The 23,262-nt window shown below is 37.8% G+C and overlaps 1 protein-coding gene across 7 annotated transcripts in view; it reads right to left on the reverse strand.

The window, feature by feature from the left end:
• Nucleotides 1-23,262, reverse strand: part of LRRC6 (leucine rich repeat containing 6) — a 96,718-nt gene that overhangs the window by 37,570 nt on the left and 35,886 nt on the right. For 4 of the 7 annotated variants that reach the window (XM_033202774.1, XM_033202773.1, XM_033202780.1 and 1 more), the window contains 6 exons: nt 21,823-22,046; nt 15,346-15,528; nt 12,663-12,740; nt 7,171-7,230; nt 3,433-3,502; nt 2,300-2,395 (listed from right to left, as the gene is read on the reverse strand). In XM_033202774.1, coding sequence (XP_033058665.1) covers nt 2,300-2,395; nt 3,433-3,502; nt 7,171-7,230; nt 12,663-12,740; nt 15,346-15,528; nt 21,823-22,046 — 711 coding nt within the window. The remainder of the gene's footprint in view (nt 1-2,299; nt 2,396-3,432; nt 3,503-7,170; nt 7,231-12,662; nt 12,741-15,345; nt 15,529-21,822; nt 22,047-23,262) is intronic. The other 3 variants (XM_033202775.1, XM_033202776.1, XM_033202777.1) reach the window with 3 other exon arrangements.

The raw sequence follows: 23,262 nt of genomic DNA on the forward strand, positions 1-23,262 counted from the left end.
GACAAAGCTGGAGGCGTCACGCTACCTGACTTCAAACTATACTACAAGGCTACAGTAACCAAAACAGCATGGTACTGGTACCACAACAGAGAAATAGACCAGTGGAACAGAACAGAGTCCTCAGAAATAATACCACACATCTACAGCCATCTGATCTTTGACAAACCTGACAAAAACAAGAAATGGGGAAAGGATTCCCTATTTAATAAATGGTGCTGGGAAAATTGGCTAGCCACAAGTAGAAAGCTGAAACTGGATCCTTTCCTTACCCCTTATACGAAAATTAATTCAAGATGGATTAGAGACTTAAATGTTAGACCTAATACCATAAAAACCCTAGAAGAAAATCTAGGTAGTACCATTCAGGACATAGGCATGGGCAAGGACTTCATGTCTAAAACACCAAAAGCAATGGCAGCAAAAGCCAAAATTGACAAATGGGATCTCATTAAACTAAAGAGCTTTTGCACAGCAAAAGAAACTACCATCAGAGTGAACAGGCAACCTACAGAATGGGAGAAAATTTTTGCAACCTACTCATCTGACAAAGGGCTAATATCCAGAATCTACAAAGAACTCAAACAAATATACAAGAAAAAAACAAACAACCCCATCAAAAAGTGGGGAAAGGATATGAACAGACATTTCTCAAAAGAAGACATCCATACAGCCAACAGACACATGAAAAAATGCTCGTCATCACTCGCCATCAGAGAAATGCAAATCAAAACCACAATGAGATACCATCTCACACCAGTTAGAATGGCAATCATTAAGAAGTCAGGAAACAATAGATGTTGGAGAGGATGTGGAGAAATAGGAACACTTTTACACTGTTGGTGGGATTGTAAACTAGTTCAACCATTATGGAAAACAGTATGGCGATTCCTCAAGGATCTAGAACTAGATGTACCATATGACCCAGCCATCCCACTACTGGGTATATACCCAAAGGATTATAAATTACTCTACTACAAAGACACATGCACACGTATGTTTATTGCGGCACTATTCACAATAGCAAAGACTTGGAATCAACCCAAATGTCCATCTGTGACAGACTGGATTAAGAAAATGTGGCACATATACACCATGGAATACTATGCAGCCATCAAAAAGGATGAGTTTGCGTCCTTTGTAGGGACATGGATGCAGCTGGAAACCATCATTCTTAGCAAACTATCACAAGAAGAGAAAACCAAACACCGCATGTTCTCACTCATAGGTGGGAACTGAACAATGAGATCACTTGGACTCGGGAAGGGGAACATCACACACTGGGGCCTATCATGGGGAGGGGGGAGGAGGGAGGGACTGCTTTGGGGAGTTATACATGATATAAACGTTATGCACATGTACCCTAGAACTTAAAGTATAATAAAAAATAAAAAAAAAAAAAAAAAAAAAAAAAACACCTCTAGATTACTTATAACACCTGGTACAATGTAAATGTTATGTAAGTAGTTATTATACTGTATTGTCTTGGAATCAAGGGGGAAAAAAAGCCTGTACATGTTCAGTTCAGTACAGACACACTTCTTTTCCTGAATATTTTTGATTCCTGGTTGGTTGAATCCATGGATGCTGAACCCATGGAAGTCTGTTGTACTACCATCTTTTTGGCCAGAGATTGGTTCAGGATTATGCTAATTAAGACTTGGTGGGCTCTTCAGCTAAACTGACCTAATGAGTCCAGGGGAACTTCTGTTACATTGTGATGGGAGAGATTCTCTGTGTTTCTTTCTCTGATCCTCTGTCTTTTTGTCTCATGCAAGATAGGAACAAGAAAGTATGCTGCCCAAGTCACTGCTAGTGCACATCTTGTGGAAGAAAACCAGTCTGAGGACAGAGTTGACATATCAGAAAGATCCTGACCCAGTGTGCCTGGCCCCCCTAACCCCACCTTCTCCTATCTTGTTACAAGAAATGAACCATTTATTTATGATAAAAGCCAGTTTTATTCGGGGTTTCTGCAGCTTACAGCAGGAAATATCCCAACTCATTCGTATGACTTGTAATAACAAATCCAAGTTCTTTCTACGGACAAAGTAATTTTTTTAAGTTTAATTTCCTTAAGTTCTTTCAGGAAAGGAAAAACCACCTTAGGCCCTAAACACACCCCAGTCTGAGTTATTTGTTCTCACAGACCTTTGTTCTTCTACCTCAGCTGCTATGAGATTTCCTGGTGCTCCCAACTAAAATGTACTTTAATCAGAAGTCATCATTTGTCCTGACAGGTCAAGTTCCTTCAAGAACCCTCATATCCAGACTTGAAATTGACCCAAATGACATGACCTACCTTGGGCATGCAGATGACCAAATGACCTGTTGTCTGAGATCTTTTAGCAGAACTGTTATCAGGTTTCACTTCTGCAGGAAGGACAAGCTGAAATGGCTGAAAATAAGTAGAAAGTATCATTGAGGGCAAGGACGTTACATGAGAGGGTCACTACAAGGGGCATTTTCATTACAAATTCAAGACACACCATTCAATTCAGAAATGTGCTTAAACTTATCAAAAATACTTATATGAGCTGTGCTTTCTATGCACGAACTATTTTACCTATTTTAACAAATAGTCTAAAGAACAGCTGTCAATCACAAACAGTGAAGTGCTCATGGGTTCATTTACGATTAAAAAGCAATTTATAGAGAAAGCCTTGTCAAAAAAAAAACGACGTATTTCCATTTAAAAATCTTTCAGCTAATCTTCAAGCCCATAGTAGCCTAAATTAGCAAAAATTGGTATTTTAGAAATTATAAAATTACAGTTGTTATGAATGAAATCACTGACAATTTAGAATGGGTGTACTATTTAACTTCATGCATAGGCTCCCACACATATGATTATGTTATTAGTTTTGAAAAAAGTGTAACACAATAGCCACAGGTTTAAAATATTAATGATATCCAACTACATATGGTCAGCAGCCATTCCCACCATATACCACTCCCATATATAAAACCATGTGCTAAAAAATAGCACTCTGTTTGGTTCCCCTTTTTCTATTTAGTTTTGTTTTATTATTTTTATTTATTTATTTATTTTTGAGTCAGAATCTCACTCTAGTAGCCCAGACTGGAGTGCAATGGGGTGATCTTGACTCACTGCAACCTCCACCTCCCAGGTTCAAGCAATTATCCTGCTTCAGTCTCCCGAGGAGCTGGGATTATGGGCATGAGCCACCATGCCTGGCTAATTTTGTAGTTTTAGTAGAGATGGGGTTTCACCACATTGGCCAGACTGGTCTCCAGCTCCTGATCTCAGGTGATCCACCTGCCTCGGCCTCCCAAAGTGCTCGAATTACAGGCATGAGTCACTGCGCCTGGGCCCTTTTTCTATTTTAATAATACTTTTAAAAAAGTGAGGAACCACAGCTTAGTTCAAAGCTTAGCTTTTGAAATTGTAATAGTTTACAGGGTTCTCCTTACCTTTCCCTTGATCATTACTCGCACGTAAGTTGGTTGCACATCAACATTGATTAAAGAGGTATCCATATACCTTCAAAATTAAATACACAATATCTTATAATTTAAAAAATATATCAAGTTTGAAGAAGTGCAAATACAAATTCACACTTACAGGATGATTTTAAATGAAGGACGTTTAAAATATCCATGCTAAATGGGTCTTTAAAAAATTAGTTTTAAATTAATCCCCAGACCAAAGGAAATTCAATGTATCAGCAATTTCATTTTTAGACCCACAAGTACACTTGGCATTGATTGCCCCTAACCCAAAAATATCTGAGGTTTGAAACACCAGAGGTTTGCAAAAAACAGCTTGCCATGCTCTTTCACAAATATTTTATTTTAAGCCCCTAAGACTTGAATAGCCAGGAATGCTGATTCTACTCTGCTTGAGGCCTGCAACCACCAGCTCCTGCTTCCTTGGAGGCTCTGGATCCCCTGCAGCTGTTCTGCAGCTGCCCTGATACTATCTCTCCTGGAAGACTAGCTTGCTTCTCCCCTCAAAGGCACATCCTGCTGAATAAGCAAACCCTTCTGTTTATGGCAGTGACCTCAAGATCAGGTGGCAATTATTCTCCTCCACTCATGAGCAAATTAAAGATTTAGATTTCATATCACTCATTAAAATCAGAAGCTTAGCCAAATAATTACATTCACATACTTCAAAATACTAATTGTGAACATTAGAAAATGCAGAGCTGCTTTAAAAATCACAAATGTTAAGGCAGGTAAGCTAATACAAGGGTTACAGGCATAGGTTTGGAGTCACACAGGCTTGTGGGGAACTGGCTCCACCTCTTCCTGCTTTATTACCTGGGACCACATTCCTTAACCTCTCTAGGCCTCAGTTTCCTCTTCTGTAAAATGGGGATACTACTAGCATCTAGCCCTAAGATTGTTAGGAAGGAACGTGTATAGTGCCCAATACATAGCTAGAGTTAATCAAGTATTATTATACAGCATTTAAAAACAATTTTTATAATAATAATAGAAATGAGGTTTTCTACAGCTTCACATGTGATATCTATGCTTTAATGGATTGTGTAGTATTTTCCATGCTTGGGCCCCCTAAAATGTTCATCTGTCCTTACCTACATGGCCTTTCTCTGCCAGAAACAATTGTCTGACAGTTCTTTGCAGAACAAGCTACTTCTTATCTTTCAATTATCATTGTTCATATCTCCCCCTTTCCCTGACCACTCCCCACACACCATTATTCCCATCCCTGAACACTGTCCCTTTCCTTGACAGCAGGCTTCTTCCTTTGTAACTCATCAGATGCTTATTTATTGTCTGTCCCCCTCCCCCACAGGGCTCTAAGTGATAGGAGATCATGACTGGATTTAGAATATGCCAGTTACAGTCTCCCCATGCCTGGCACATAGTAGGTATTCTACAGATGCTTGTTGAATAAAGGCAGGAAGCAGGTGTGAATGAATGAATTTAACTTTCAAGTGTACACCCATGTGCCCATAAACACAACCAGGAATTATAGCATAATTCATTTAGACAGAATCATGAGAATGAAAGAGTTTTACTACATAGACTGGAGAAATATTACCACCCCTTAAAATGCACATGCATGGGAATGAGGAAAGTTTCCATTTGAGAACTGAACAGGAAGCAGCCAACAGAGCTGAAAAAGAAAGGGTTATACATTCATTAAACTCCAGGCATAGGGCCTAAAAATGGGAAGGACTTACAAGAATGAAACAGTGATTTGTCTGTCAAACAGTAGAAACAGCAGCTTGGGAAGCTGGAAGAGCAGAGGATATGAAGCTAGCTGGAGAAGAGCTGGGATCTTTGTAAAGGCAGATGACTTGGCAGCAAGCAGGCAGAATAATTCACAGGAATTCTGTGAAGAGGCATATAGCTGATTGGAGAGAGCTTGGTGTGGAGAGGAAGGGACCACACTAAGGCTAGCCCTGGTTCACAACAGCCAAGGTGGAAACAACCCAAATGTCCACCATCTAGTGAACAGATAAACAAAATGTGGTATATCCATGCAATGGAATATTATTTGGCCATAAAAAGGAAAGAAATTCTGACACATGCTACAACACGGATGAGTCTTGAAGACATTATGGTGAGTTAAAGAAGCCAGACACAAAGGCCACATGTTGTATGATTCCACTAATATGAAAGATTCCAAATAGGCAAATCTATAGAGACAGAAAACAGATTAGTGGTTGCCATGAAGAGGGAGAATGGGCAGTGACTGCTTAAGGGTCATGGGGTTTCCTTCTGGGGTGATAAACATTTTCTGGAACAATGGTAATGGTTGTACAATATTGTGAATTTATTAAATGCCACAGTATTGTCCATTGTGAAATGGTTGAAATGGTTGATTTTAAGTTGTGTGTATTTTACCACAATCAAACAGCAAAGTTAGTTGAAGTCCTGAGGGCTGATGCTCTGGCTCCTTTGGTCCCTGTTTACTTTGACAAGACTCACTCTTGGAAAATTTACCCCCCTTAGGTAATAATCCCTCCTACTTCCCAGGGTTACTGGGAAATTAAATAAAATGGGGTATATCAAAAGCCATTAAAAAGAGAAAGGCATTTATTATAATTCATGCATGTAAACATTCATCCATTCATTTGTGCATGTCAATGTCATACTCCCATGATCAGCATTTGTTCATTCATTCATTCATTCTTGTATTTATTGAGCACCTAACAGGTGCCAGGTTTTAGGTGTGGAGATGTAGACAGGAAAGAACAAACAAAACAACTTCCTGCTCTGACCACAAACTTTTAAGAATACAAATACATTTACACTTTGTCAGCAGGAAGCCAAGTAGAAAGAGTGGAAGGAAGTGCTGGGCAGGGGTAGGTACTACTTTATGTCAGATGGTGGGGCAGAGAGGCCCCTCTAATGAGGTGACATCTGAGCAGAGGCGTGAAGGACACAAGGCAGCAAGCTACAAGGACACCGAGGGCGATACAGGCAGAGGGAAGCACAGGCAAGCAGCCTCTGAGATGGTGCCAGGGGACACTGAGGTCATCAGAAGGATGTATCAGCACAGCGAACCAGGGTCTAAAATCTTCAGGGAATGAGGCAGAGTGACCTGCTGCCTTTAGATGCTTCCACAAAGAAGGGTAGAAGGTGATATAGGCTGAAGGTTTGAGTGTCAAAGCCACGGAGTTTTAGGGAGGAGAAAAGGACAATAGTTTGGGTGTGGTGATGAGGGCAGGCAGGAGGTCCATGCCACTCCTACCCATGGGTGAGAAAACAGGCAGGATGTGAGAGGGCAGCAGGGAAGAAGGGTCCACTGGTGACAGAGGCTGCTAGGTGTTCCCCCAGGCCTCTGAGGTGGGACTGAGGGAGGGGAGCCAACCACCTGATACCTATTACTATAGGAAGGCATTTTAGACAAAAACAGAGGACTATGCCAGCAAAGGGCAGAGTGGGGTCCTTGTAGTATCAGCATCAGAAAACAGCATAGGTCTCAGAATTATTTAAACTCTGCCTTAGATATTCCTGAGTTCATAGCCATGAAATTGTGGCTTTATTTACCTTTCTTTCATTTTCATGCTTTGAAAAATTATAGTAACGTCTCTGTCTTAACAAATAAGCTTCATTTAACTATAGGTCTAAGTTAATTCCATTTCAAATTTTTTCAGAACTAAAAAATTACTACTGAGAATGAAAACAGACAGAAATGTCATTAAATAAATACACAGAACATGCCTTTACCTATAGACAGCAAGGTCCAGGATGATCTGCTTTTCACTGTCTTTCAAAGAGAAGTCAATTCTAAGAATAACACATTTGGGGGAAAAAAAGAGATGACTTTAGGATACTGTATAGATAATCCCTTCACAAATTCAGAAGCAAATTAGATAATAATTTTATAATAATGTCCAATGACAACTTATTTTGGTGGTTGGACAATCAAATGTCAAAGGTAATTTTAAAATTTCAGCGAAACCTACAACATATTAATAAATTATTTGTGCTTACAGTGTTTAAATGTGAGAATCTTAAGGTAAATGACATAAAGAAAAATTAGCTTTGGTGCAGAGATAGAGACACCTGGTGGCTGAAGTTTTCTTTTCCATTTCATGTGAGTTTGCCAGAAGCAAACTAAAACACTGGAATTATTTATGGAGAACTAAAGGTTGCTTTTGCCTCCCCTTTATCCTGCATTCGATTCCTTAGGTTTTAAAGAGTCCTGTCTTCCTTCTTTTTTCTTGCTATTTTTTTCTTCTCCTTTCATCGCTGACCTTCCATTGCCCTGAAAAAGGCTGAGACACTGCCCATTATCTATTACCTCTGTTTTATAGATGAAGAAACAGAGGTTCAAAGAGGTTGGCATAGCTGAATTATAATAAATGCCTTTACACTTTGTCTGCATGAGCCTGGCTAGGCAGGATTTCAAAGCTCTACCATCTTTCACCTGTACCCTGAGGCTGAGTCCTAGGTCTAGCTTCCACACTGAACATCATGCTATCAGAATTGCCTGGTCAATTTGCTTTTGAGCATTTCACTTATTGTATTACTCTATAAAATATACAACTCAACAATATTAAAGAACATAAGCTAAACTGTTTAGGAAAACGTGAAGTTAGCAATAGATGTGGCTGTTAGCAGCATTTCTGCTTGTGGTAGAAATTGTCTCATTGCTTTGAATAATCCAGGTCTGTGGGACTTCTTCAGTGTCTCAAATGGCCCATGCATTTGTAGAACCTCATCTCAGGAGCCTTTTATGTGCTCCTGCTCTGCCTCGATTTCTTATTACTTGTAAAGTAATTTTAGAGAAGTTTCCTATGGCAGAGATTGCTATTTAGTTGCTATCTGCTTCCCCCTTTATTCCTAGTGACAGGAACCATGGTTTGAACTAGGTGCATGGCTATGTACAATAAAGGTTGCATTCTGTGGCCTCCCTTGAAGGTAGGTGACGTCAGGGGAGGGACAGTCATTGTATGGCACTTTCTAAGAATGTCCCTTAAGAAAAGGAGCATGTATCCTTTCTTCCATTTTTTCTTCTTTATTTAGCTGAGTAGAACAGAATGTAGGAGGCCAACAGATGAATGTTAGAGACTACTTAATAAGCAATTGCAACTGTCCAAGCAAGAGTTAGTGTCAGCTAGAGGCGGTGGTGGGGTGAGACATGGCTGGATTCCGATAATATCGAAGGAAGAGTTCACAAGGCTCACTGATAAGATGACAGAAAGAAGAATCAAGGGAGAATCCAAGGTTTCTGGTCTTAGCCAAGGGGTGAATGTGTGTCACTGAGACGGAGAACACAGGGACACAAGCACACGATGCTGGAGAGTGGTAGTGAGGCTTGAAATCAGGGGTTCTCTTTTAGCTATAATAAGTGTGCAATGACTCTCTTACATCCAACCAGTGATGTCAAACTTCTAATTGTTAGAAACAAATTTTCGATGCTGCAAAGTGAAACCAACACTCAGGCAAAAGTTTTCTCAGCAAGGCAATATACTTCTATAGAAGGGCACTTCCTGTATGCAAAGCAGAGGCAAGGGAGAGTGAGCAAAACAAAGGAGAGCAGGAGTTTTTTATCCCTAACACAGACCCTGTTCCTGTGCCCTCCCCCTGCAGGTAGCCTAGATTGTGGGGATGGACCGCACAATCTAGGCTAATTCTGATTGGCTACTGTTGACCTCATCAAAGGAGGCAAGGGTGGGCATTTCACGGGAAGGACAGGTACGGTACATCTTCGGGTGTTTGGGCACAGCAGAGATAGGGAGGGCTGATAGATGAATGGGTATGATTACCTTTTAGAATAGAACAAAGAACCAGGAACCAAAACTCTTTGAAGAGGAACTATATGTTCTTAACAACATAACTGAATAGACAAGTCTTGAGCTCAGAGAAGAGGTTGGATTGAGTTGGGAGCAATGTAAAGAGTGTGTTTACAGCCATGGGATTTGGTGACAGCCATGAAGAGCTAATGCGAAAAGGAAGACAGCTGAGGAGTTTGCTATAGGGCACCCAAAAAACAAAACCAAAGGGATACATCAAAGCTTAGAAAGATGAGCAGTCAGTAAGGTAGAAGAAAAATCAGGAGCAAAGGGAAGACATTGCTTTAAGAAGGATGGTACTGAACAATTTGATCCAAATCTGCTATGTCCAGTAAGACAAAGACTAAGAATTGAACACTGAATGTGGAAATAATATGGCTAAGGAAATTTCAGGATGATGGAATACACAGAAGTGGTTTCAAGAAGGAATGTGAAGTTAGAAACTAGAGGCCAAGTGCAGACAATTCCATTAAATGGGGACAGAGAAAAAGAGCTGTGGCTGGAAGGAAAACCAGGGGAAGGGAGGTTGTTGCTTTTGTTTTGTTTAAGACAGAGATTTTTAAAATTTGTTTGTACATGGATGAGATTGATCTAGCAGAGTGGAGAGAACTAGTGCGGAAGACCAAGGATAACTGAGCAACTAAGGCCTTGATAGGCAGAGGGGATGGAGTCAGGGTGCTTACACAGACTGATTTTGGATAGGAAGTTCACCGTCAGCAAGCAGAAGAGAGGGGAGTACATGGGACAGGTCCAGCTACGCTGGTAAATTGGATGTTGGGAGGAAAAGAAATCTCCTGATTGCTTTTTTTCTCAATGAAATAGGAAACAAGGTCCTCAGTTAAGACTGTGGAAGTGTCAGATGATGTTGGAAGTAAGGAGAAAGAAGGTACGAGAGCAGCCTGCAGGACAGTGGGAGAATGGACGGCCCAAGAAAATAAAAGAAGACTGACAGAGTCCATTTGAGATCTGTGGTCATGAATTTAAGGTAAGACCAGCAAGTAGACGTGAATGGTCTCCTCTAGCCACACATGAGGACCAGCCCAAGAGTGGGTAGTGTGCTAGATTTAAATAGGGTTGGGGTTTTGTGAGGTGATGATGATGGAAAGAGCAAAAAACAAGAGAGTGGAAGACAAATGACAAGGATTGATTTCTTTTTTCTTTTCCTTTTTCCTTGAGACAGGGTCTCACTCTGTCGCCCAGGCAGGAGTGCAGTGGCATGATCTCGGCTCACTGCAACCTCTGCCTCCCGGGTTCAAGCGATTCTCATGTCCCAGACTCCCAAGTAGCTGGGATTACAGGCGTGTGCCACCACTCCCGGCTAATTTTTGTATTTTCAGTAGAGATGGGGTTTCATCATGTTGGCCAGGCTGGTCTCAAACTCCTGACCTCAAGTGATCTGCCTGCCTCGGCCTCCCAAAGTGCTGGGATTATATGCGTGAGCCACTGCACCTGGACTGATTTCTGTGATGAACCATAAAACTAAAGCACGGCAAGAGAAGATGAGGGGTTGGGGAGAGTAAGAAAAATAGGAGAGTGAATTATCTTATGGTCTTCATGGGGGCATGTGGTTGTTGGAGTGGAGGAAGTTCCCTCAGGAACATAAGAAATGGTATCTAGTGAGACACTTGAGTTGAAGTTTCTGACGTGGAAGAGATATTGATGGTGGCAAGTCTAGGAATGAAAATGAAATCATGTGGTTGAGCTGAGCTGGAGAAGTGAGCTGGTTGGGGAACTGAGAAGCCAAGGCTTCTGGTGGATCACCTACATATTTGATAAAGTCATCACCAAGACTGATGATGGCAGGAGAGGCAGAGAGAGACACCGGTGTGGGTGAAAGATCTTCAATGAATTGAGAAGGCTGGGGTTGAGAGTTGATCAGGGTGATCTAGATGACTGGGAAGAAAGGGCAGGGGTGCTATATCTAGATGGCTTGTGCTTCAACAGAGAAAGGGAGAAAGATGGCCTGAAAGTGGCAATGGGCTGTAACTATCCCTTTGGTGTATGTGGTGAGGAAGAACAGTGGGCAGCCGCAGAAGTGAATCCTCTGCTTCAGTTAGTGAAAGAGGAGAAATGGTGGAGGCTTCAGGCTTTGCTGTCCAGGTTCAAGCTCCAGAGGGCACAGGGGTCCAAAAGAGGCGAGAATGAGTTGAGTTGGATCAGCGCCATTTGAGTATAAGATTCTGGACAGTGGTGCATGACCTAGGAGGGCAGCAACAGGGGATGATCGCATGTCTGGAGGCAGTGCCACTGAGGAGGTGGTGGGTAATCAGTTCTTCATAGAATCACCCTCAGTAGAACTGGTTTTAGGGGCAGGTGAGGCTGCAGTGTGTGGGAAGAGTGGTGGTCTTACCAGAGACACGTGGAGTTCTGGGAGTCTCCCTTGAGCTCTGTTGTAGGCTAAAGAGAGATGGCCTAAACTCGATTTCTGAACTCCATGAGGTAAGAAAGAAACCTGTCATAGTCACAGCTCTATCCCCAGGGCCTAGCCTAGTGTTCTGTCTTGCATTCCTATCTGCTGTATGTGGGTAAGGGGAAGGGATTATAGATCTTATCATGGAAGTCACTAGAACTAGGTTAGCATGAGCAACTCAGAAACACCACCAATTAGCTGTGTGACCTTGGGCAAGTCACTCCACCTCTCTCAGGCCCAGGTTCTGGACATGTAAGAAAGAAATACTGTCTACCACCTGTGATTGCTGTGAAGATAAATGATGCCCAGAAATAATTCAAGATTGTGCCTTCACCATGGTCATGACAGAGCAAATGAAATGATGACAGAAAATAGGTTTCAGTAATAAAATGAAGTGAATGAGATTTAGTCTGTAGGCTCTTTGGTCTGTATTTTTGGCTACAAAAGGCTTTTCTGTCCTGCTTTTTAATTTCAAACTTTAAGACAGATAAAGAGGGTAGATTAGATATTATTATACTTGAAGATTTCCAGTTTGAGTATCTGTCCTCTATTAAATTCACTGAGGTTATTATATTGATTTCCTTCCCTAGCTCTCAAAGGCTTTGTATATGTGCTCCAGAGTATAAAGTAGATGTATAGACGGTACATCAGTATTCTCAACCAGCTTGCTCATGGCAGAGTTTTAAAAATTCATAAATACAACAACAATGTGGTGGCAATTTTCAGGCATAAAACTGTATGTGGTCCAAAGTTTCATGGGGTACATAAATAACTAAGATCTCCATATGCCAAGATCATTTGCTAGATGCCAAGACAATTATGCATTTGAAAACATAATAGATGTTTTCTCTTTAAATATGCACCAAATGACGTTATTTTTAGACTCATCAAACTTGTTAAGAGCAGTCAGATATATTCTTTGCAGAGCAAACCTGGAATTGAAACAATGATTGACCAATACCATTGATTGACACTTTTGGATCTTTAACTCTCTATTTGGCCTCACATACTTGGGCTCATTTACATTTAGGGCTTTCCCATCTTCAGTGATCAAAGTCCTGGGTGGTTTCACTTTCTTCTTTTTTTCACTTAAGATTGATGATGGGTGAGAACAAGGGGCAGCATGGAAAGAAAAAATAAGCAAAGAGAATATAAAAGCAATTAATACATTTTTGTGAAACAGTTTTAAAAAAATTAATTGAACTTTTATGAACACATCAGCAATTCATTGTTCTGAAGTCCATTTCTTTAATTCTATGCTGGGAACTGACAATCAAGCCAGATTTTTTTATGTGGTTTTATATGTATCTGTACAGCAAAAAAATGACCAAGACAATTTGCCAGATAATTTGAATGAGGGAAGAAAACTCCTTTTCATGACTGTCTATTAATATTTAAATAAGTCTATTTTATACATGATTTACCCAGATAACTGCCAACTCTCCATTTGTGTACAGAGCTTTAGCTAAAATACAACATTTAACATACCAATTGAATAGAATCTATTCAATATAAATAAAAATATCAGCACAGAAGAATCTACGTAAAAGGCTATTTCTCACAGCGTTATTTACAGTGGCAAACCCCTGGAACTGTTGTGAGTGCCCATCAATGGAGGAATGGTTGAATCAACTGTGCTTCATTCATGCTATAACATATTTTGCAGCTATTAAAAAATGTGTTTGCTCATTACTTATTGATTTAGAAAAGTGTTTATGATGTCTTTAGTGAGAAAAAATATATAAAATATAAATACATATTTGTTTTACAAAAAGACCCCAAATCCTACACTTGCAGAGATAATTTATACAATTATAAAGGGTTAAAAAAAATGTAGTGAGATCAACCCAAGCATGTTAACAACATTCATTACATTGAAGGGTTGGATAGGAGGTAAATAAAGGAAGCAAATAGTAGAAGATTAATTGAGTAATATGAAATTAAAATGCAGTATGTAAATTCTATTTAAAAGATTACTGGAAGTATATAGAAACTTAAATAGGCAAATACGGACAATATCTAGATCAGATGGAAAAATTTGTTTAGATGATGGAACTGTTGGCAATTCTTTGCCTTAAATTTCTATTGTAATTTTAATACAGATTTTGTATCAGTTAACTTTATTTAAGAAAAAATCATTCACATTCTTCTGCATCTTAAACTGGGCCTCCAGATCCAATGGAGTTAATATTTCAATGACTCAGGACAATTAAGGGGCATTCACAAGCCCTTGGCTTAACCCTACTCAGTGTAAAACAGATCAGAGTTAGGAATAAAAGATTTCTTTTGTCCCTGCTTACACCCAGTTAATAAAAATGGCAACACAATCAGAGGCAAACATCTCAGAGACTCACTGGATTGGCAAGTCTAAGGTGTCCAAAACATAGAGACTCAGATCTCCATCCAATTCAGCCTTACTTTATTAGGTGTCAGGGAGTAAAAAAAAATTCTCCTTATTTCAGGCTCAATACATAATAGATTAGATATTATTTATATATACCCACAGATATATAAATATAACATATGTGTGTATGGGTATATATGTAAGAAATATTTCACATTCTATAAACATGTAGAACTTCCATTTCAAAGGGCTCTTGAGTCTGCAAAGCACTTTCACATGTACGGATGGGCTCATCTGATTTTCTTAACAGTACAGTGGGGTAGGTAAGACAGGTATGATAATCCCTGTTTAGCAGATGAAGAACCAGATGAGGAGAAGTTAGGTAGTTGCCAACATCACACAGAGGGTAATAGTGGAGTCAGGACATGCATACATAATCTTATTCAATGGTCTTCCCAAAGGGCTGTGTGGTCCCTTAGTGTGAAAATCACTCACGTTTTACAAACAAGTATTTTAGGTAAAATTTGATTTTTGATTGTTATACCTCCCTGTATTTCTAAGTAATGAAAATTTTATGAAAGCAGTTGAGATTTCAAATCTTTTTTACTTCTAGTTTCTTGCTTTTAGTTGTTAATCACAGGAAGAGATATTGTGTTTTGTTTCACTTGAGTCATTGCCATGTAGATTACTATATTTCAGGACTAATTTATCACTTTCTCAAGCTCATGAATAATAAGTATTCCCATAAGTTATATATTTTACATACTAGACTTAAGCAATGACATGAAATGGAATGACACAAAATCTGTTTTTGAAAAATCTACTCTGAAGATAATAGCATAAAAATCCTAGTTTCTAACAAATCATCAAATTATAGATAAACAATTCAAAAGTGAAATCATAGTGTTAAATGTCAAAGAAAGTTGTATTAGGAAAATAAAATGTCTAATAAAACTAATTTCCGATTCTTCACTTTGCAAATTAATAGAACAGACTCAAAAAGGAGCCATTCATTCCACAAAATGACCTTTTTCTAGACTAGAAATACTAATGTATTAGTGTACCCTAATACACTATTGTTGGGTATATTAAAAGTTGTAAAAAGCTAAAGACATACAAAAAACCTCTATCTAAAATGTCATAATTCATGATGTTCTAAAGAAGGTACTTTGATATTAATGAATGTTAGCCAATACAATTCAACATAAAGCTATACTTAGGAAAAACAAAATCTATATATGAGTGCTAAAGGTTTAACACAAATAATGGGTAAAAAAAAAAAAAGGCAATCATGCAAATATAGTTCATAAGTGGCTACTGCTTCCCTCTCATAGGAAAGAATGAAATACCTTAATTTTTCCTGATTTTTCCGTTGTTTTTCCATGTGTCTAAGCGTTTCCAATCTCGATTCAGGAGTAAACAAGCAGGGCTTATTCCAGAATTCCAAGTCATCTTCACTGTTGTCTAATTTCTTTGTGTTGTGTTCCTCTGTGTCTGGTGCCTGTAGGTGGTCTTTGCTCTCTAAAGAGGAACTAGGAAAAACAGAGCACTTAAGAACAATAATGGATTCATGAGCTTCATCCTTAATGCTGGCCCTTTAATATCTACACACTTTTCTTATGTTATCTTCTTACCTTTGAATGATAAAGTGACTCTGAAAGACCGTCTCTCCAGGCCTGGTTACCCTGGCCTGGATATGTAGTGAGATCAACCCAAGGCTGTTAACATTCATTACATTGAAAGGTTGAATGGGGCAGGCCTTCATCTTCTATCATCAGGAATATTGAGGTAATCAGATTCCAGGGTTCACAGACCTGATTGCTAAGAATCACCTGGGGAGCTTTATAAAAAGTACAGATTCCTGGGCTCTCATCAGAAGCCTATTCAGTAGATCTGAAGTAGTTCTGAAGTAGTCGATCTGAAGCCTGGGAATCTGTGTTTTATATTTTGCAGGAGATTCTGATGATCACACAAGCAATCACCGCACCTCTAATCTCGTACCTGTCAATTACACTCTCCACACTACTCCTGGAGGGACTTTTCTAGCAGGCAAATTGGATCACATTATTTCTAGGTTTTTAAATGACTCTCTTATCTCCAAAATGTGCTTGTGGAACATATAACACTTTTTATAGTATGCCCTGTACCTAGTTTATTTTTCATGGATAACTTCTGATTATGTAGCTTTATATGGTAACAGGTCTCTCTTTCCTTTTATTCATGTTTTGCGAACTGTCAGAGAATTAAACAATGTCTCTATATGTCATCAAATGGATATTATGTGAGATAGTCAACATTTGTTCAACATGGATCCCAAAAATATTTATTGAGCATCTTCTGTTGTGCCAGATACCAGAGATACAACCCTGGCCTACACAAACCATGACCCTACTTTCAGGGAGATCCTATTCTTGTGGCAAGAAAATGACATCATTCAAGCAATAAACATTAGGTATAGTCTCTCTCCCCTTACCTCTCCCTAGAATAGACACTTTATTAGATGACATTAAATGAAAATAATTACATGATGCCTTTAATACCAACTATAGAAAATGGTAGGTACTCAATACATGTTGGGTTTTGTTATTGAATGAGGTGACAAGAAAGGCTCCTTTAGTTGATCTTCAAACTAAAGACATTTTCTTCATTTTGACAACATCTTTTCAAATATATTTTCTTTATCTCAAAAATATTGTGAAAGATATTTTTCAAAGAGATGAACCAAAAATACTAGAACATGAAATTTAAGTAGCATCAATAGAATATATAGTAAAATTCTGCTGTCTTTACAGATACAATGCAACTAAATATTTTAATAAGCAAAATAATGCGAATTGCTGAAAATAAATAAATCGTTTTGCTATACAGCTACAGTTCTTTATGGTATTAAAAGAATAATCTATGAAGGGTATCTATAATATTCTACAATATTCTAGATAATTGCCACTGAAATAATTGGTTCCATTCTCATTTAACCATTTAAATTATATTTTTCCTGGAAAGTGACTAATTGCCTTTTGCATTCTAAAATAATAATTATAAAAACATAAAAATAACAGTACTTAAGAAAAATTATCAGAGATATGAGCTAAATAACATAAGTCTCCAAGGCAAAATGCATATAAATGTGTGTAGCTGGTTAATGAAACAAAGTGAGCTCATTAGTGTATGATCAAAAAACTTTCTCTTCAACCACTGCCTTCAAACCTGCTCTCTCAGAACTCTCTACTCATCCATGAGCAGATCCCACAGCTCTATAGTCACTTTTAAGAACAGGATAATCTCAGCTAAACATTCGCTTTCAGATACTAAAGGGTCTGAAGTTTAAATAAAAGTTCAGACCTAAGTTTCAAATCGAAGCCATTCCCACCCTCTCCATCCCATTCTCTCTCCTGGCCCTGTTTCAGATCGGGGTGTGCATGGGAAGAGGGACACCCTCTCCTACTTTTCATTGTCATCCATTCCTTCCTCTGAACCCCATACCACTGGGCCTCTTAGGTTCAGAGGCTTCCTGCCTTCAGAATTTGGGACCTGGGAAGATGAATGAGGAGAAGAAGGTGAACATCTCTTATATGACCACTCCTATTATAAGCTGGCTATTGCTACCCTCACTGGGACCAATATCCAGATACTGGCTTTCTCTTCCTGCAAGCACCTTTGTCATTCTTCGAGACACTACAAGAACCCTCCAAGTAGACTGTTCACTGTTGAGGTGGTCAATATACTTCCTGGCTCCTTTTGTGGTAACTCCCCAGCTTCTGCCACTGATAATCCACCCCTTAGTTTCTTATTGCTTTAGACAGCAGCTCTTCAAGACAGCTCAAAACCAGCTCTTCTACCATGTCTACTTGGTCTATACAATATTCGCAAATCCTGGCTGGGTGGGGTGGCTCACGCCTGTAATCCCAGCACTTTGGGAGGCTGAGGTGGGCATATCACGAGGTCAGGAGTGAGAGACTAGCCTGACCAACATGGTGAAATCCATCTCTACTAAAGATACAAAAATTACTCAGGCATGGTGGCACACACCTGTAATCCCAGCTACCCAGGAGGCTGAGGCAGGAGAATCGCTTGAACCCAGGAGGCAGAGTTTGCAGTGAGCCGAGATCGCATCATTGCACTCCAGCCTGGGAGACAGAGTGAGACTCTGTCTGGGAAAAAAAAAATATATATATATATATATATTTTCACAAAATCCTTGTCATATGAAGTGTGAGCTGTTGCCATTAATACCTTCTTCCCTGATCCCTCTGCTCCAGGTCACTTACTATCTTTTCAATTCTCCAGGCTGGAGGCAGGCTCTACCTAGTCAAGAGGTAAATGTTCATCTCCCTTTCTTGCAGCCTCTGATTCTCTGTAGTATTTCTTCTTGAAGCCTTGAGAGGGAAATAACCTCCTACTCCTCACCAACTAATTCAATGATTCAGGATTTCAATGATTCTCCTCCAGAATGTCTATGTTTCTGTTCAAATAGGCTAAATAGGGTGAGAATAGTGAAGACTTAAGGATCAGCCAGGTCTATGGGGGAGGCAAGAAGGCACCTGCAAGAAACCCCACTGTAACCTTCTACTAAAACACAAGGAACAGATCATTTTAACTTTTGTAAACTTTTAGAAGCCAAGGATAGTAAATTATCTCCAAGATATTGTATGTGCCTATTACATAACTTTGATGCAAAACAGCAGGAAAAAAATACAATGAGACAAGGATATTATAGCATAAACTCACTTATGAACACAGGTTCAAATATTAAAATAAGATATTAGCAAAATCAATGGAGCAATGCATTAGCAAATAATCATGGACAAAGGATGTTTATCCCAGAAATTCAAGGATGGTTTAATATTAGAAATTCTATTAATGTAATTCAACCCGGTAATGGAAAAACACTATTATCTCAATAAATTTGGGGAAAGCATTTAATAAAAATCAATATAATGCATGTGATGATAAAAGCTCTTCATCAACTGAGAATAGAAGGAAGCTTACTTAACAAGACCCAAAAACCCATAGCAAACATTATACTTAATGATGAGAAATTGCAAATATTCTTTTTAAAGTCAGAAACAAGATACAGATACCCATTCTTAACGCTACTATTCCACTCCATACTGGAGACCTTTGCAGGCAACATGAAGAAAATAAAGTAGAAGGAGAGGGATTGGAAAACAATTTTCAAGTTACTGCTTACAAACAATGTATTTTTCCAGTTAGAAAATGCAGGATTGCCTCTTTCATAAAGGTTAGCAAGATTAACACAATATCAGTATACAGAAATAATTTGTCCCTTTAAATATCAGCAAAACCAATTACATCTATTTTTAAAATCTCATTCTACAAGATACTTAGAAATAGAGACAATGAAAAATGGTTTAAGACTTTTATAGTGAAAATTTAAAACCTCATTGAATGACTCAGAAGAAGGTCTAAGTAAATAGAGCTCTTCCAAAGTTCAGCAAAGAAGGAATCAATGTCATGAAGATGCCAACTTTCCCCCAATTAACATACAAATTAAATGCAATTTCAATCAAAATTCCACTAGGGATTTTTAAGGAATTTGATTAGCAGCAGATTCTAAAGCTCATACAGACAAGTAAGGAACTAAAAATAGCCAAGATAACTTTGAAAAATGAGAATATCTCCTACCAAATATCAAGATATGCTATAAATCTATACAAACTAAAGCCAGGTAGAAGTGCTCCTATGGAACAGTCTAGGGAACTCAGAGATGAACCCATGAATACATGGTTTGAAGGGATTAGTAAGGGTGGCATTTCAGATCAGTGGGAAAAGAATAGCACCTTAATAAATGGTACAGAGACAATTAGCTACCCATAGGAAAAACCATTAGTACCCTACCCCATACATTGGCAAAGGTTAATTCCACATAAAAAGATACAAACAGATATGGTACTGGGATAAAGAAGCATTCCATAAACAAGACAAAAATGTACAAATAAGTTAACTACATTAATATTTTTAAACTTCACAAAACACAAGCACTTATAATTAGAGACAAGTCACAGACTGGGAGAAGACACTTGTAAAGCACGTAACCACCAAAGAATATATTTTTTATTTGTATCCAGAATATAAAAGAACTATCAATAAGAAAAAAACTTAACAACTTATTTAAAACAAGTAGGGGACTTGAATAGAGGATATCTGAATAACCAATAAACATATAAAAGATATTTAAAATATTCAAATTCACTAGTAACTATAGAAATGCAAATTAAATTTTTAAAAAATAGAGGATACTATATACTATGCAACACACTTGATTGGCCAATATTTTAAAATATATTATCCAGTATTGACAAAGATTGAAAACTCCTGTATATTGATATATTAGTATAAATTATTACAAGTACTCTAGAAAACAATTTGGCAATATGTATATAGTTGAAAAGATGTCATGATTGTTGTAGCAATGCCATTGCTAAATACCCTGAAGAAACTTTCATACCTGAACAAGGAGACAAGGGCAACATTGCTTGAATATCTCAACAAATGTTCAACACGGATTTAAGAAATATTTATTGGGCATCTTTTGTTGTGCCAGGCACCAGAGGTACAGCCCTGGCCAAGATAGACCATGATGCTACTTTTAGGAGATTCTATTCTTGTGAGAATTGGAAATGGGAATAGGGAAAACAACGTGCATGGCCAGCCAAAGAGGGATGGGTGTGTCCAGGTTGACTGGCTGGCACCACTAGAACGATCGCATGTGTTGTTGGAGCTGCTGCACCTTCTGATTGGTCAGGGCAAGTGAAATACTGGCTATTAACTATTTTGAATATTACCTCTGGGATAAATTATAATTTATTCATCCCACTGGATATAATTCTATACTTAACATGAATTAGTTTTACATGTCTTCATACGCATAAATCTCAAAAACCTAATGTTGCACAAAAAGCAAAGCTATAGAAAGATATCATTCATGCTAAACACACATACTCAAACTACTATTGTTTAAGGAGGCATACTTGTGAAATAAAGGTATTAAAAATATGAATGAATCAACATATGTCAAATACGCACCAGCTTCAGGATAGCAGACACCACCAGGATGAAGAGAGAAACGGGATGAAGGGGAAGTACTTAAGGAGCTTCTACACTCTTAATATTTTATTTCTTATTTAAAAAAAGATCCAAAGCAAACATACAAACTATTGTCATTTATTAAATGTAGGTGGTAGAACTACAAACTGCCTATATAACTATTTTCAAACATTTATGTATGTCTGAAATACTTTATAAGTATTATTTCCCCAATTTTAAGGGATTCTGTTATCTAAATACCTTACACTTTAACTGTATGGAATCAAATCAACTGACTATAGTTGCAATTCACTTAAAATAAATAAACATGAAAATTTTAATTTAAAAAAGTTATTAATCGCATTAAAAATGTATTCAGTATATAATTAAGAAAACAATGTTGTATGATACAATTAAAATTATTCAAATTATAATAATGTGATTTGTATTTAACTTTTCTAAAATACTCCTAGTTTGTAAATCAAAGTACACCTGTTAATTTATCTTTTCTGTACATATTTTATGGATTTTCCTGAGAATAATTTTAGATGGAAATTAAAGTTGCTAGTTTAAAAAGGAATTTTTCCCCCAAGGAAAGAAAGCCTTACAGAATTGTCATAAGCAATGGGATGCTCATATTCTTCCATCCAAAATTCACATCCTATTTTATTCTTCAAATTAATCCGGAATATAAGTGTACTGCAAAGAACTTGGAAAGAGAATACAGTTTGCTGCTTTTAACAACAGTTAACTAGAAAGTAAACTAATAATTTACATACAGAGTAGCATTGATGTCTGTGTACCAACGTCCGTCAAAGCCTGCGTTACTTCTCTTGTCTTCATTTTTAGCCTCTTCTTGGTGTTTCCTCTGAGCCTCTTCCTTGAGTTTGGCTCGTTTAAGACAGTGATCTTTTTCCTGCTCTCTGATTTGTGGTTCAATTACTGAATACTCCTGCAATGCCTTAATCCTTTCTGAAGGCTCTATTTCTTTACCATCCAACCACTTAAACAAAAAACAATAAATATAGTACAATTGTTCAAAAGTAGCAGTGTGAATCAGCCCCAGGTTGATTTCGATTAGAACTTTTGAAACTTAGAAATAATAATACACCATAGTGATAGAGAATTAAAACAATATAATTAATGGGAAATATCAGAACATTGTTCTAAATCAATGTTTATTTCATACAATTTACACAGTTTTAAAAATACCTTTACTGGTAATAATAATGATTAGGTCTTCTGTTAAAAATGATAATTAATACAAACTCTCAAAATATTTTATGTTAATTTTATAATTGCTCACTATGTCAAAAATGTCAATGCTTAAGTCAAATCATAGCTTCAAAGTACAACAATGGCACTTCTCAAAAGCTCTCTACAGAAAAAAAGGCCTTGAATATTATGCATGATTTGGCTCTAATACAAATGAGCCCATGTTTCCACCCTTAACAAGATAGATAGGCTATTGTTACAGCATTGTTTACATCTGATACTTCAATTATGATTTTCCAAAGCAAAATATTAAAATAAAAGTGTCAATTAAAACCTAAAATGTTAGAGCTAACAGTTTAAAGATACCTATTTATCTACCCAGCCTTATTCTGCAAAATGAGGTGAGGTATTTAGGAAGGTGTGGTTGGAAGATAATGGTTCCCCAAGAATGTCCATGTTCTAATCTCCATGAATGTTACCTTACATGGCAAAAGGGGCTTTACAGGTTTGATTAGGTTAAGGATCTTGGATGATCAGGGTGATTCTTGCAAGGACCTTATAAGTACGAGAGAGAGACATGACTGTCAGAGTTAGGGAGAGATATAAAGTTGGCATACTGATGTCTTTGGAGATGGAGGAAGAGGCCATGAGCCTAAAAATGCAGGTATCCTCTAGAAGCTGAAAGGGGCAAAGTAAGGGATTCTCTCCTAGAGTCTGAAGAAAGAATAGCCCTGCCAACACCTTGATTTTAGCCCAGTGAAACCATTTCAGGCTTTTGATCTCCAGAATCATAAGGTAATACATTTGTATTGTTTTAAGTCACTAAATTTGTCTCAATTTGTTACAGCAGCAATAAGAAACATATAAAAGGGGGAAAAATACACAGAAAGATTTAGTAAAATACAAATTAAAAAATTATTAGAATCAGCTGAATTATAAGTCAAAATTATGTAGAGATTTGGTAAAAAGATAATTCCAAATATGCTTTGGTCATAAGAACTGAT

Source organism: Trachypithecus francoisi, unplaced genomic scaffold, assembly GCF_009764315.1.
Source record: "Trachypithecus francoisi isolate TF-2019V2 unplaced genomic scaffold, Tfra_2.0 Lachesis_group7, whole genome shotgun sequence".
In the NCBI taxonomy this organism is placed as follows: Eukaryota; Metazoa; Chordata; class Mammalia; order Primates; family Cercopithecidae; genus Trachypithecus; species Trachypithecus francoisi.